The sequence below is a fragment of the Phocoena sinus genome, chromosome 8 (assembly GCF_008692025.1).
Source record: "Phocoena sinus isolate mPhoSin1 chromosome 8, mPhoSin1.pri, whole genome shotgun sequence".
NCBI lineage: Eukaryota > Metazoa > Chordata > Mammalia > Artiodactyla > Phocoenidae > Phocoena > Phocoena sinus.
In genome coordinates this window covers 64,811,791-64,827,463 of record NC_045770.1, presented here as the reverse complement: position 1 = coordinate 64,827,463, position 15,673 = coordinate 64,811,791, and the positions used below count along the sequence as shown (strand labels likewise).

The following is a 15,673-nucleotide window of genomic DNA, read 5'->3' as shown; positions in this document are numbered from 1 at the left end:
CCGGGAAGATCCCACATGCCGCGGAGCGGCTGGGCCCGTGAGCCATGGCCGCTGAGCCTGCGCGTCCAGAGCCTGTGCTCCGCAATGGGAGAGGCCACAACAGTGAGAGGCCCACGTAACGCAATTAAAAAAAAAAAAAAAAAGTCACGTTCCCACCGAGGCCTGCCCTGGTTGTCTGATCTAAAACCTAACCACTCCCACTGCCCCCGACATCTCATATCCCCTTCCCTGCTTTATTTTGTCTCCTCAGCACTTGCCACTATGTAAAATAATTTCTCTTCTTTATCTTGGGTAGTATATGTTCATTTTGTTCACTGCTGTGAACCCATTCCCTAGAACGGGCCCTGGCACACGGCTGGCCCTTTACTGTTTTAACTGAAATGAGCTTCAGCTTCCTGGGTACTTCAAGGACACGAGGCTTATGAAAAAGGGCAGCTGTGTCTTCTCCTAATAAGAGAACAGACAGAACCTGGCACTGCCCCGGTGGGAGTAACTGTCCCTGCCCTTCCACATCTTCCTGAGCCCAGGGAGGCTAAGGGGCTAGATGGAGAAGCCATCCCCTCCACAAATAAGCACAGAATAGGGAACGCGTCCCCCCCCCCAGAGACAGAGCTGTCTGTCCCTACAGCTGCGGGCTGTTAGCCCACAGGAGCCAGAAAATGCCTCTATTGGCTATTTTCCAGCTACGACTTGGAGCAAACGACTTTACCTCCCGAACCTGTCTGCTCACCTGAGGATGACACCCTGCCTTAATGGGCTGTTGTGAGGGCTGCACTAGCAGGTAGAGGAAGATGCGCTCTAAACAGTAATACATCGTAGGGCATTATTCTCATTACTCTCATAGTGGGTCTTCCTGGCTCTCGATAAGCTCTGTTCTGGCCAAGGAACAGGTTATGCTGAGCAGGAGTACAACTGGGGGCTTCAGCTCTGCACATCAGCCAACTCCGCACAGGGTCCAGCTGCCTGGCTGCCACCCCAGGCAGGAGGAAACCCTGGAATCTTCATCAATGGAAGGAACGAAGGCGGAGTAGCTGCCTGGGTGACCCCCATCAGTGCTCGGAACAGACTGCCCTAGAGCAGATGTGAGGCATCACAGGGGCTGAAGCAGCACGGGGGTGGGGAACTGATGCCCCACACACACACTTCAGGCACGGCCACAGGCCAGCTCAGGAGTCCCTGATGTGTGCCAGTGCCTGTGAGACACACGCAGTCCAGAGGCCTGGGGGGACCACTGCCTCCACGTCACCACACTCACACCCGGGCCCCCGGGGACTCTGTTCTGTATAAAGTACACCTTCGACAGTCATTCCTGCCTGCGCTTGCCAACACTGGAGCGGGTGGGATCAACTTCCCTCAGACAGACAGGGAAACGGGTTTGGGAGGGCTGAGACTGACCCAGGGCCCCAGGTAGTAACAGATGCCCAAAGTCGAGGTCTCAGAGCTTCAAGGAAAGCAAGAGACAGGAGACATCTTGGCACCAACTCCCCGCCGAGGGGGCAGCCAGGGTCCTGGGTGCTGGCACAGACCACCAGGCCCTCATCCGATCCCCCACCACCAACTTTCAAGATCGAGGTTTCCTGTTGTCTTCATTCATATTAGTTAACTTACAGCCTCTACTGCTCCTGGGTCTTTCACAGGCCAAACAGACTCCACCAGAAACCATCCTGCCTTCTCTGATCCCTCCTTCCCCAAACTCCACAGCATCAACGTAACTCCTATTTACCAATCACTCCCCAGATGCCAGAACTGCACCAACCACTTCACGTGCATTCTCTCGTTCCATCCTCACAACTGGCCCAAGGGATAGATATTATTAGTATTCCCACTTTACAGACTGAGAAACTGAGGTTTGGAGAAATACCTTCCTTGCCCAAGACAGTGGTGGAGCTTACATCAGAATGCAGGTATGTTGGACTCCAGAGCCAACTTCCCTGCCCTGGGAACACACCCTCTCTACTTACCCACACGCCACCCACCTCACCACCAATTTGGCATTTACTGTCTGATTGTGTTTAAATATCCAGCATGAGGCTGCCTGTCTCCCTGGAGGACCCCCAAGATCAGGGACTGTCTTTCACCCCCTCCCCTGCCTTGTCTCTCTCAACTTGTACAGCTCAACCAAGGGCAAGGCACACAGTGCACGTGGAATCAATCCTTGGGGAAACCAGCAAAAAAAATCAGTGCAGGAGAAGCCAACACCAGGGCTCTGCCCTTAAAACACCATCTGGGGGAGATACATCCAACCAGTAAAACCTCCTCACCAACCCTCGGGCCATGCCCTGCTTGAAAGCCCACCTGCAGCCACAGCGCCGTACCTGGGAGGCCCTCTTCCAGAGGTGCAGCGTCTGCCCGCCAGTGACCCAGGTACTGGGCCGTGGTGCGTGGGAAGCGGTGGTAGGCGAGCCGGGCGTACTTCTCCCGGATCACCAGGGCCTTGGCCAGGCTCTTGGCGGCCTGTTCATAGTCCTCCACGGTGATCTGCAGAAAAAGGTTCACACAGCAGGCCTGAGACCACTGACCTAGCAAGACCTGCCACAAGGTTAGCCCTTGACTCGCAGCAGGCAACTTGGGTTTGGGGAGCATTCCCACCACTGTGGGCCCAGTGGTTCCCTGTGCTTGAACGGTTTGTACAAATACCATAGTTAATGCCGGACACCCAAGTTCCTTCTGGGAGTCTGGAACTGAGGGATGTGCTCTGCAGATGTGTGGCCAGCCCCAGTGAAAACCGTGGCTGCCGAGCCTCTAATGAGCTTCCATGGTAGATGACACTTCACACATGCTGTCACAATTCAATGCTGAATGGATTAAGAGCGTTCTGGTGACTCCACTGGGTGGGGTTGCTGGGAAGCTTGCTGCTGGCCTCTTCCAGACTCTGCCTCACGTACCTCTTTCCCTTTGCTGACTTTGCTCTGCAGCCTTTCCCTGTAATAAATCCTAGTCCTAAGTACAGCTCTCTGCGCCGAGTCCTAGGAGTCCTCCCGGCAAATCACTGAACCCAGCAGGGGTCTTGGGGTCCCCTAACACAGGAGGAGATTTGGGGCTGCTGGAGAGAGGCAGGTACCCCAGCCTGCACACTGCAGGCCAGCCTCAGTGCGGCTGATTAAACCACAAGCCAGCTGCTGCTGCCCCTGGCCCAAGAAGAGGCACAGCCTGGACCGTATCCCTGATCAGGGTTAGCATCATTTTCAGTTGAGAAAATACATGGTTTCTTCGGAGGTAAAGATAAAAACTTCTGTGTGCTCAGTCTGCTGCTCTGCCAACCCCAGGCTTCTGATTCCTCTGGTAATCACCCCCGTTCACCCCGTCAACAAGCACTCGTGTGTTATGGGACAGACCCTTTTCGTAGATTTCATTTTGGTCCTCACTGCAACCCATTTTACAACTGGGGAAACAGAGACCCAGAGAGGATAAGTCACAGGAAGTCACGAAGTCAAACTTCAGACCCTGATCTGACTGAGTCCCAAAGCCCAAGTATGCTCTGCTTTCCCAGAGCTGCCTCACGCTCAGAGATAAATGAGATAAATTCCCACCTTCCAGTGGGCTCGTTAATCTTTGTCTCTTGGGAAGGACAGGTGTGGAAGAAATCTGAACGTGCTGGGGGAGACAGTCATTCATAAGAGGGGATACGAGATGCAGCAGAGGGAGGTACAAGAGGGAGCACAGAGCCGGAAGGCTGGGGCCTGGACCGTGACCCCTCTGCTTTAGTAAAAAAAAAATCATTTTTAGTTTTGAAATGTTGTAAACCTACAGACAAGCACTGAAGATAACATGACAGACGCCCATGTATCTACCTTCCAGAGCTAACAATTTTAATATTTTTTATTGTTGTTTCAGATGTCTTATATGTTTACATAAATAAATCATCTCAGATAACAGCTAAAACTCTGCCCTCCTCCACCCACTCCATCCTCAGAGGAAGGAAGTTGGTATACATCTTTCCCATGCACGTTTTTATACTTTTACTTTTTTTTTTTTCCTTGCTTCTTGTTAAGGAAGGAGCTTCTCCTTTCCTGACTCCAGGTGTCCCCATGAGGGGGTGTTAATTCCATTTTACACTTTCTGATGGCTTAGGAGAGCAACAGGAATAGGTGAGCGGACAACACCGTAGACACAACTATGTCCCTGCCAACAATAAAGCCAAATACTCTGTCTGCAGGACTGAGGGACTCAGCAGGGCAAGGGGCTCAGGCCACAGCTGGAGGTATCAGAGACGTGCTCAGAGTCCCAGCAGACCAGCCAACCTGTAAGCACTGCAGGCCTCATGGCTGGCGGCTGACCCACTGGGGGCCAAGGCGACCTGCAAGGTCAGCCTGCCTCTCATAGACCGGTGGCTCTCTAGGGACCACTCACCAGTTCAGGGGCTCGATGCCCTAAAATGTGCCAAGCGGGAGACTGACTGAAAGGAGCTAGTTAATGCACCAGGCCAACGCCCTCCCCCACTTCAGCTGGCTGTCAACCCACCTCTAGTCTCCCCTTCCACTGTTCTGCCCACATGCCAGAGGCTGGGTGGACACCACGGACTCCTGGTCAGGATGCTGTATCTCCAGACAAGGCCTGTGTTGTTTCCAATCCAACCAAAATTCCCATGCATAGAAAGGAATTTAAATAAGGTATGGTTCATCCACACAGTGGAATACTATGCAGTTGTAAAAAAGAAACAACAAGGAAGTTCTTGATGTATTGATATGGCATTATCTCCAGGATGCACTGTTAGATGAAAAACCCAGGCTCAGTATAATGTATAGTAACTGCCATTTGTGTAAAAGTAAATAAATCAACTACATGGGCATAGTAAACTGTAGGTACACAGGCCATCTATGTGAGAACACACCAGAAACCAAAACCAAGGATTGCCTCTGAGGAGGGGAATCGGGTGGCTAGAGGACTGATATAATTTTTGTACCTTTTAAATTTTAAGCCAAATGCAAGGATTTTCTATTGCTCAAAAAATAAATTTTTTTAAGCTAGAAGAAAATGTATAGAAGAGTAATAAGTCACTTTGCTTTCTCAGATACACTATATATTCTAAAACCACTGTTAAAAAAGAAGAGAGACAGAATAACAAGGCCAACTGAGGGTAGCAGGTTGAGGGCCAGGGAGATGGAACCAAACCTGGCACTAAGTGATACTTCTCTTCAAGAAACAAGCAATAAAAATGCATCATCCAACCAGGTGAAAGGAGCACATTTTCAGTGACTGAGTTAACCGACTTGGTGCAAACCAAGCTTGTTCGCTTTCTTGTCAAGACCTGCTTGTCCTGCTTGGCTGGTCTAGCCTGTATGTAAGGACATGAGTCCAAGCACAGAGGAGGAGCTGAATCGGCAATAACTGATTTCGCACAAACCAATCAACACCAGGACTTAATCCATTCAAGATCTGGGAACACTAAAGAGCCCAAGCTGGAACCGTCCCCCACGGGCTACAGGGACAGAGAGCAGTGTTTCTGGGCCCAGAGCACATATGGAACCTACGGGCCACACGGTATACCAACCTGCAGCCCTAGGCCCTCCTCACAGGGAGAGCAGCGCCCTAGACACACACCCGCTACCTCGCCTAGAACCCTCCTTCTCTCCAGGCTCCTGTGCCTCCTGCCTGCCACCTCCAGACACCCACAGACCAGGCCAGGCTTCAGGGCTGGGCGTGACCCCACGGGACCCCAGCTTTGGCACATACAACACTCACAGAGCCCCTGCAGAGACGCCTTACCCCAGCACAGTAGTCTCCGCTGATGGTGACCCGCTGGAACTCAGGCATGGCATAGGGCGCGGGTGCGGGCTGGGGAGGGGCTCCGGGGAGCACAGGAGCTGCAGCAGACACGGCTGGGCAGGCTGTCGGGGGGCCCTTCCAATCTTGCTGCGTCGGCATTTGCAGAGACAGGGACTGGGACCGAATCATCTTAAAACTTTTCTTTCTAAAAGTCGAGGACAAGGAAAAGTGAACGAAAGCAGCGAACTGGGGCGAGTGATGAAGAGTCTCTGTTACGGACATGGCAGGAGGATTTGGCTCTGATTCATCAGCCGTGCTGGTCCTACCGTGAAGAAGTTTCTAATCGTTCATGCCGTCCTCTCACACTCGTCTCTCTGCATGCAATATCCCAGACACCCCTCCCTGCGGCCACTAAGAACTGCTGTGGCCTGCGTTTGCAGGGCGCGTGGAACGTGCAAGTAGGCAAATGTCTCAGGAGACAGAGGGCAGACCACCCTGCAGGGGTCTAACACCAAGGGCAGGTGAGGTGAGCACGATGTCGAATCAACCACCATGCTGTCTTCAGATAAGCCAAACTCTGAGTCCCAGCATATGAACCGTCTCAGTCACAGTGCACTTCACAAAGTTAATAATTTGGGGCACTGGAGCCAGAAGAGATTGTGACAATCAAGCAGTCCCACCTCCTGTTTTCATAAAGGAAGAGTCAGGGGACCAGAGATGGGAAATGGCTTATACGAAGTCACGGCAAGGTGCAGCTAGCCCTTAGCTTCCCACCTCCCTGGTACCCTGTCACCCCAGCTGCTCCTTCCTCTAGCCTGGCATGTGCCCTCCTGGCCGCTGCTGGGGCAGGCACAGATCTGTAGCTTTGTTATGGGAAAGGGACTGATCAGCATCAATTTCAGGTCTCTCTGGACCTGTCGCCTTGGCACCAAAAGACGATTTCACAAACTCTTGGGGAAGTAAGCACAGGGTTGGTTTAAAACGCCACAAGCTCATGCTTATTTGCAATGCTGATTTGTGAACCCTCACCTTCCTCATTAACTAATCAGTAATGTTTCAAATGACACCACCCCAAGTCCTAGGATCTCCAGGCAGTTAAACAGCAGGGAGGTGAGGCCATCAGCGCTCCCCTCTCCCACGTCTCTCCCCAGCACTGCCACCCAGTGATGTCCAATGCCAGCAACCAGCTGACTACTTGCCCTCCTGTGTCACAGGGCCCAGCAGCCTCCTGGGTACTATCCCAGCACAACCAGGGCCTACAGCCACCAGCGAAGGACTCAGTGACAACCATGACCCACCAGAGTCCCTAGAACCCCTCCTTTTCTCCAGGCACTGGCGACACCTACAGGGGGTGGAGAAATCAGCTGATCTCCAAACCGACCTTATGACTCCCCGGAGGCGGCTGTCTTCCTGCTGGCTCTTGGCCAGGTCTCTTCTCACAGACCCACAGCTGATTTTTCAGGAATGACCAATCTTTCCCTGCCCTGTCTATATACCCACTGCTTGCCATGGCTCTCTGGTCTTTATCTGCCCACATGTGTTATCACCTCTTTGCGGACAAGACTGTTTAGACCTGGAAAGTGGAGGCGGGCGGCCCTTTTTCAGAAGTCTGTCTTTGCCCTGACCCCAACCCTACATAACAGATGCACTGAGTTGTTCAGGAAACCCAGTCTGGACTCCAGGAACCTCCAGCCTAGGCTTTCCCCAGCCCACCATCCATCCATCACACGGAGCTGAGTCAAGCATCCAATTCCAAGGAAGATACCAACTCATGTCTGTCAATCATTCCTCAGAGGCAGACTCACCTTGAGCAATGAGGTTCCCACTTTGGCATCTTTTGGATGTTCGCACCTAGAGGAAGAGCCGTTACTTTGGGCTCCCTCTCCTGTTCTGACAAGGTCAGCCAGACCCTGGGAGACTCTGGCTTCTGTGTCACCCACACGTCTGCCAGGTCACTGTTTTTATCTCTATGCCAACTATACCCCTGCAAGCCTCAGCCAATGCCGCCTGATGACCAGTCCTGCTAAGTAAAAGCAAGGTGACATCTAAGGTGAGAAACAGGTAAGAAAGTTTAAAAAAAAAAACACCACAATCAGAAAGCTGCCTGAGCCAGAGCCCACCAGACTTGTGCAAGGAACGTCCATATTCCTCTGCCCCAGGGAGGAAGCCAGAACCCATCCATTACGGCTCCAACCTTGGTCTTCAGATGAGCCCCAGACTGTCACACATGAACATGGGCTGGGAGCTCGGACTCCACAGGGATAAGGGACAGGTTTAACAACAGATGGGGCAGCTCCTTAGGGCCCACACGCCACCGGCCAGGGCTTGGAATAACCAGAGCTAACCACTAAAGCTCGTCTCTAAGAAAACCGGAAAAGCTAAACGGAGCCCAAGGAGAGGGCCCACTTGCTGGCTCGCAGCTCTGTAGGTGAAACGTCGGCGCGGGCTCGGCTGGGCTCTATGTCCGGGGTATCGAAAGGCCAAACCCAGGCTGGCCACACTGGGCTCTTAGCTGGAGACCCTGGGAAAGAATCCACTTCCAAGCTCATGCAGGTGGTTGGCAGAATTCATCTCCATGTGGGCCTAGACTGAGGCCCAGGTTCCTCACTGGCTATTGGGCAGGGGTCGCCCTCTGATTCTTGTATGTAGCGCCCTCCATCCTCAAAGCCCAGCACAGTGCCTGGCTGTGGCGGGAAGACTCCATATGAGCATTTAGGTTCTAGAATGTCAGGGAGCAGCCAGAGACAAAGAGGAAGCTGCAGAGAGGGTTCCCTCCTCCGAACGATTCACATCTGAATATTTGCATAACGGTGCCTCTACTGAACAGCGAGGCTGAAAGATAAAACTGGGGGTGCACAGCTCCAGAGGATGCTGGGACATCTGACAGGCAGTCTAGGGACCAAGCTGTCCTCTGGCAGAAAAGAAGCCAGTGGGCAGCAGGGAGCTACGGTCCAGCTTTTCCCTCCATTTCATTCAGAAGCTGGCAATTATAGCCTGGGGAGCAGCCCCCAGTGTCATTCCAGTGTCTTCTCGTGGAAGCAAGGACCCCAGCCCTGACTGGAGGTGGGACAGCCTCGTGGTTGAAGTGTGGGATCCTACCTTCGAAAGACGTGGATCTGAGTCTCTGCCCTGTCACTTACGGGCAATGTGTCCTAATCAGCAAGATCGAGATAAGAACGTGCACTTGATAAGCTTCATGTGGGGCTTAAAGAATGAAAGTGAACTGCACAGGGCACCGCTTAGCCCACAGGAAGCAGCCGCCGCTGTCGCTGCCCATCTCTGCCGCAGGAAGCTGGACAAATAGTTAACATCTCCGTGGGGCTTCCTGTGATCCAGGCACTGCCCTAAGCCTTTTGCGCATGTTAATTCCCTCATGCCCCACAACACCCCAAGAAAGTAGTTCTTTACCATATCTACTTTACAGATGATGAAAAACTGGGGCACAGAAAGGTTTCCTAATGGGCCCAAGGTCACAGAGCGTACCAGGGAGTGGTAGAACACAGTGGCCCAGACAGCCGTGGCCACCCCGAGGTAGCATCTGTGGTGGCAGTGGAGAAACAGGATGTCTTTCTTCTGCCACACATCATCCACTGCTCACCAACACAGGCCAAGTCCTGGGCTGGATCCTGGGGATCCGGTGGGAGCCCAATAAAGTCCTCAAGGAGCTTCCAGTCAAAAGGGGCAGACAGGGCTTCCCTCGTGGCGCAGTGGTTGAGAGTCCGCCTGCTGATGCCGGGGAAACGGGTTCGTGCCCCGGTCTGGGGAGATCCCACATGCCACGGAGCGGCTGGGCCCGTGAGCCATGACCGCTGAGCCTGCGCGTCCGGAGCCTGTGCTCCGCAACGGGAGAGGCCACAACAGTAAGACGCCCGCATACCGCAAAAAAAAAAAAAGGGGGCAGACAGATGCAAACCAAGACCATCACAACCTAACAAGTAGGGAAGGAGCAAAATTTCTGGAGATGAGCTTGCAGAGGAATTTCTGGAAACCACGGAGCATCGTTTAGACTTAGAGTAAGAAGGCTTCTATTTTGCCATTAGCCTGGGCATCGATAAGAAGAGAAGACTCTCTTTTGAAGACGTCAGGCCCAGTGTCGCTCTGTAATGGAAACTGGCCTCAGAAACCTATTTCTAGTAATACAAAATGCCAGGACTCCTTCTCATTATTAAGGGTCCAAAATGCTCAATTCTTAAGACACAGAACGCCGGCAGACCATTCAGTTCATAAAGTTAGCCCTCTGTTCAGTCAGTGTAGTGTGGACCGGGGTCTCCCCCATCAGCCTCTTCTTTACCCTCCAGGGATGACCTGTCCCCACCTCACTCAGCACAAGGCTGGCACTCAGAGCTGGCCGATGGCACCAACGACCCCTTCACTTCACAGCCCCTCAGAGGAAGGAAAACACTTATTTTTTTGGATGATGAACCTCTGTTCTTGCCTTCATACAAGTACTTGACGTTTTACTACTTGCCAAAAAAAGTTAAGGAAATACTGAAATTCTGTCCTACCAAGAAAGGAAAGGACTTGCCTTTTAAAATAAGGCGGTACCTCAGGAAGGACCTGATGATGGACTAGGTTGCAGAGAAAGCCCAAGTTCTACGACGTTAGCCATTGGGGTCTGCAGTACGCCAGCCAGCCAGGCACCCAGCTACAGCCCCTGCCAGACACATTCTCCAAGCTTTTATTCTTTTAATTTCTGCTCTCCCAGGTGAGATAAGCTAAAAGGGTGAGGGCTTCCAATGCACTTGGACAAAGATCCAAACTATTGGGTTGGATAAAAGTTTATTCGGGTTTTTTCCGTAACATCTCACAGAAAAACCTGAACAAACTTTTTAACCCCCCCCCCACTTGCCAGGGAGCACAGACCAATCTGATCTGGGCCCTGCCTACCCTCCAGCGGAGGTCATGGCGCTTCCCCCTTAACCACACCTCTGCCCAACATGGGCCTCCTTGAAGATCCCTGAGGACCTCTGTCCTGGCTGCTCCACCTGTAAGACTCTCACCAGCTCTACCCAGAGCTAGCTCCTTTATGCCCTTGCATCAGCTACAACGTCACCTCCTAGGAAAGACCTTCCCTAAGAACCCAGTCTGAAAAAGGACTCTCCCTCTCCATGCGTCAGCTGGCTGCTGGCTAGGTTTGGCCAGTGGCAACCGGTGGGGGAAACTGGAACATGCCAGAAGGATTAAAGCCAGGTATCCCCTGCCTCCATCTCTGCCTTGGGAGGCATCTCATGCAGCTGTTGCCTCTCCCCCTAGGCTACATTTTCCACTGACAAGGGCCACCACAGTTCCAACTTCTCTACCCCAGGCTCCAGCAACACCACCTCTCTCCACTGTATCTCTGCCTGGGGTGGTGGCTGCTTCCTACTGTGTCTAATCTCCGGGCTGCCTCTCTCCCCACTGCTTGCCTCCTCGGTTCTCTACCTGCTGTAACCAATTCCCTGCATGAAAATCCTATTCCATTACTCAAGTTAGTTTCTGCTTTCTGGTTAGACCCTGACTAACACAGCACTTATCATAACTTGTTCATTTTTCAATTAAGTGGGTCCAGTCACTTAATTACTGTCTAGGCTGACTGTAAGCTCTACAGAGCAGGGGACTATACCTATCTTGTTACACTAATGCATCCCCAGTGCCCAGCACAGCACCTGGCAAATAGTTGAGCTGAGTTAATTAACAGTGCAAAGTACATATACATTGTTAATTAGCAATGAAAAGAAGTAAAACATGTTTCCCAAGAAATCCCTCGAGTTTTTCAGAAAGAAAATGGAAATGTCATTTGGGAAACGGTGTGTATTTGTGCACATGATTTGTTATTAAAACATCAGGAGAGAAAGTGGTTTTTGATCTTTTTCAACCAAACAAAGGCACCAAGACACACTGCAGTGAATAAGAGGTGAGTTCAGTAGTCTTGGTTAAGAAATAAACTCAGTTCCCAGGACAGCCGAGTTCACACAAAGCGTTCCATCCAGGGACACACGCCCACAGCCTGCCTGGGTCTGAACAGGCCCACACAAGTCAGGGGGACAAACCTTTTCGCAGTCTCCACAGACTTCTGTTCCGCCAGCTCCTTCGCAGCTCCCTCTCCTTGGCCTCCTTCTGCCCGATGGGGCAAGTCCTCCGGGGACGGTGAAGAGGGACAGGACATCTTTTTGCTGTCCTCTTCTCGGAGCACTTTAAGCAAACACCTCTCGGCCAGGAGCCGGGACTTGCTCATCCACCTCGGAGATGTTCAGCTTGGGGAACTGGCGCGGGCATCTCGACTGGCAGAAAAAGAACCAGGGTGAGCCTATAAGAAGTACTGGACCACCTGAGTCACTGGTGAGTGGCAGGAGAAGACACCGAAAAAAGGGCCAGGTGCCCCGGTGCTTGTGGTCAGCTGTCTACTTAGGAACTCCCCAGACCAAACCCCGCAGGCCAATTTTAAACTAGCTCCATAAGTGGGACTGGATGTGAAGGGTGCAGGTCAGTTACATCTCACGAGAAACGCAACGTTCAGAAGTGAAAGAATGAAACTAACTGTCCAACCAAGTCTACTTCTGTTTTTCCTGAACCAGGGAATCCTTAGCGCGTGGGCGGCCCCGTCCTTCCCGCCTTGGTTCCATGACAGAGCAGGAAGAGGAGAGTCAGAAGGCCCTTCCTGCAGGCTATGAGGAGGCTGTGCCACGTACTACAACGTCCAGACTTGCTTCCCACTGCACAGAGGGGAAGACCAAAGACCAAAGGGGTTAATGATAGCACATGGTCCAGGAGATCACAGCTACATTCCTCACCACATAAATGAGGCCTTTTGCTGAAATGAATCATAATTCCGCCATCTCCCAAACCCTCTGGAACTTCTAACAAGACAGCAAATAAAATAAAGGTCTGGGGACAGGAGACTCTTTACCTCTCACAACCCAACTGAAAACTCACTTCCTCAAGAAGCTTGCCCTTCTCCTCCTCTGCACACGGGCTCCTGTCAGTAGCTGGTCTAAATCACCTGGTTGGCTCCTTTCTTTTACTGTCTTTCTGCTGTCTTTCAACACTTACATAGCCCATAGTAAGTACACTCTGCCAAGCCCTATACATTGACGAGCTCAGTTATTCCCATTTACAGATGACGAGAAGGAAGGCACAGAGAGCTAACTTGCCCAGGGTCACACCTCTAATAAGTGGGCAGAGACCTGAGCTGTTCTCAGTCTCTGGCTCCCCTGTCCCTTTCCTCTCTAAGCCTCTGCTGAGGGATTTGAATGCGGGCACCTGGCTCCTGCATCTGTCCTCTAAACCACTACGCTGTGCTGCTTCTCTCTGCCTATTTGGGGGTCAGGGCAAGCTGTCCACCACTGTCCCTCACACTTAGGGAACAGACCAATACTGCCTCCTCTCCACAAGCCACCTTCACCAGGAGCGGCTCTGGAAGAGGCGTTTCCTGTCCACCCAGTTTCTTTAAGGAGGGTTAAAGAGAGACGTGGCTTTGTCAGCCCAACAGAGGAGGACGAAGGTGACGACAGGGCCCCAGTTGCTGCCTGGCAGGGAGAGAGGAAGCAATTACAAGGGAGGAGGGACTCACTTGAACAACCCTGGGCAGTTCATTCCTCCTCACAGTGTCCTCACCTGTGAGATAAGGGGGATTAGACTAAGTGATCTCCAAGGCCCTCTCAGTTCTAGGTACCAGGGAGGTTTCTGGTGCCTGGGGAGCCTTGCTGCTCTGGTCTTCTCTGCAGTCTTCTCTGTGTAATTCATGACACAGACAGGAATGAAGCAAGCAGGCTGGTAACGGACAGGCACAGTTACCCCTGTGGGCCCCAGACTGTGAAACCAATTTCCTCCTTCCCCCCCACCCCGCCCCCAGGGCCAGGCCTTTCCTGGGCCTCCTTCACCCTCAGGGGCTTGAGTGGGAGGGAGCTGGGAGGAGAGAGGCAGCCCAGCACGCAACTGCTGGTCCGTAGTAGCAGAGACCAGGACTGCAGAGGCCTATCCTGCGGAGATGAACAGCTGACTGTGGAGATTTCCACATCCTGATAGCAGAGAGAAGGGGAAGCTGGAAACTATCAGAGCAGAGGCCAGAGAAGGTGATAGAAGAAAGAAATGGAGAGAAAGACAAACAGCTAGACCCGGGAGGAGCTGTTAGGGGAGAACAAAGCTGGGCCCCCAGCCCTCAACTCTAAGGCCCTGGGCAAGTGCAGCATTCCAAAACCTCACAAGGCATCTCAGAAGCAGACCTCCAAAGGGCCCCAGGCGAGAGGCAGCAAATGCCATAAACCATTCAAGCACCTGACAGAGTAAACCCACTCCTAGAAATTGCTTCTAAGAAAAGAATCTGAAGGAAGGAAAAAGCACAAACATGTTTACCTTCACTCTTTATATAAATAGCTTTAAAATGTCCAAATGAGAGCATACTCACTTGAAAAAAAAACATTAAGCAACCCAGATTATAACTATGAGGACTGTGCAATCACACGAAGAATACCTTGTGAGGACTTCCCTGGTGGCGCCGTGCTTAAGAATCCACCAATTTCAACAAACAGGAACGTTTTCATAGCACCATGACCCCTCCAGAAAGGGAGCACAGTGCCTCTTAAATCCCCTCCTTATACAAATGATGCTGTTTCTTGCTCTTGCCAGACTCCCACAGTCAGAACCCATGACACAGACCTGAGCCTGGCACTGGAGTCTCCATGGCTGACTCTGAGGATGCCACCCAGGTGACGCACTTGGGCCAAGGGCTGCGTGCCGCTGGGGAGGCTGAGCTGAGTCAGTGTAAGTGCAGCTAGCTGGGTTCTGTCTGCTGCTGGGGTGGGAGGTCTCTGCTTTGCATATCCGTGAGCAGCCCTCAGTAAGAGCAGGAAAAGTCTGGGCTGGAAATTCTTCCGTGAATATGAAATGGAAGCGGAAAATTTCCAAGAGTCCTACGGGGCCCAGGTGATGCTAGTTATCATGGCTGCTGTGTCTGGAATGCAGCGTCCTGGCCCCGTTCACAGCCCTCTTCAGAGCAGGAAACTAAAGCAACTGCTGCCCAATGCAATAGTGCATTCAGCCTTCCTGACAAACCGCAGACGATAAGCCACAGCCTCCCTCTAACGTCCAGACCCCTCCTGAAAGCCGCACACTAACTGCAGTACCATCACCCGTGCTGCTTCCGTTTTGAACCCCGCCTCGGGCTTGGCCTGGTGACCCGGTTCATCTTACCAAGCAAAGTCGTCTATACACACAGAGCCTGCCCTGGTCTCCTCAGAGGGCCCCCCAAAGGGCCCCCAAAACAGTCATGAGGGCACCCCAGGGCTGGCGGGGGGAGCTCCGGGCCAGTTGCTAATATGAGCCTCTCCCCACCCCCTCTAAAAGAGGGAAGGGCCAGGAACTGGAAAGGACAGAGACTCAGGGGGAGGGGACATCTCAGCACAGGAGCAGGCAAGGATGAAAAGACGGGCATGCCCTGTCTCATTCCTTCCCATCTTCCCTGAAAAGAGCTGCACATCACAGGTGACAGGGCGGCCTGACCAGCTCTGCCAGAGCACACGTGCCCGCCCACCCATCCACACCCAGGGAAGAAGTGCCTCCCGCCTGACCCACCCAAGCCCACCTACCCCAGCCTCCCCTTCTTACTGCCGCTCCCGGCTCCCATGTGGGTCTCCAGCTCAGAGGAACCTCTCTCCCTGCCTCAAGTGACCCGCAGAGCAGTCAGGGTGGATCACAACAGCATCACAGGTCGCAAAGCTCCACTCTTCATCTGCCGTTTAGGAGAAGGATGGTCCTCTGTGGGGAAGCTCACAACAGACACACAGCTTCCCCGTGACTCAGACCAACAGCATGGGTCTGGGAAATAACCATGAGCAAAAGGGCTATTTCTGTGGTGCTGTCGAAATCCTGGGGAGAAGCGCCCAGAAAGGATGGGGCCAGTTGTTTACCGGGAGGCTGGCTCCAGCCCTGACCTGGGCCTGAGTCACCTCCTCACGTCCAATCATGAGGTTGTGCCTTCCTGAGCCCACAT

General features: G+C 52.6%; 1 protein-coding gene across 10 annotated transcripts in view; it reads right to left on the bottom strand.

Annotated features, from left to right (window-relative positions):
* AMPD3 (adenosine monophosphate deaminase 3) overlaps positions 1–15,673 on the bottom strand; it is a 41,896-nt gene that overhangs the window by 20,760 nt on the left and 5,463 nt on the right. For 3 of the 10 annotated variants that reach the window (XM_032638980.1, XM_032638985.1, XM_032638988.1), the window contains exons 2-4: positions 11,736–11,966; positions 5,707–5,911; positions 2,316–2,478 (exon numbers count right to left, since the gene is read on the bottom strand). In XM_032638980.1, coding sequence (XP_032494871.1) covers positions 2,316–2,478; positions 5,707–5,911; positions 11,736–11,920 — 553 coding nt within the window. In that variant the 5' untranslated portion in view covers positions 11,921–11,966. Of the gene's footprint in view, positions 1–2,315; positions 2,479–5,706; positions 5,912–11,735; positions 11,967–12,618; positions 12,635–14,155; positions 14,585–14,874; positions 15,020–15,269; positions 15,609–15,673 lie in introns of those variants that run through there. The other 7 variants (XR_004350970.1, XM_032638981.1, XM_032638982.1 and 4 more) reach the window with 7 other exon arrangements.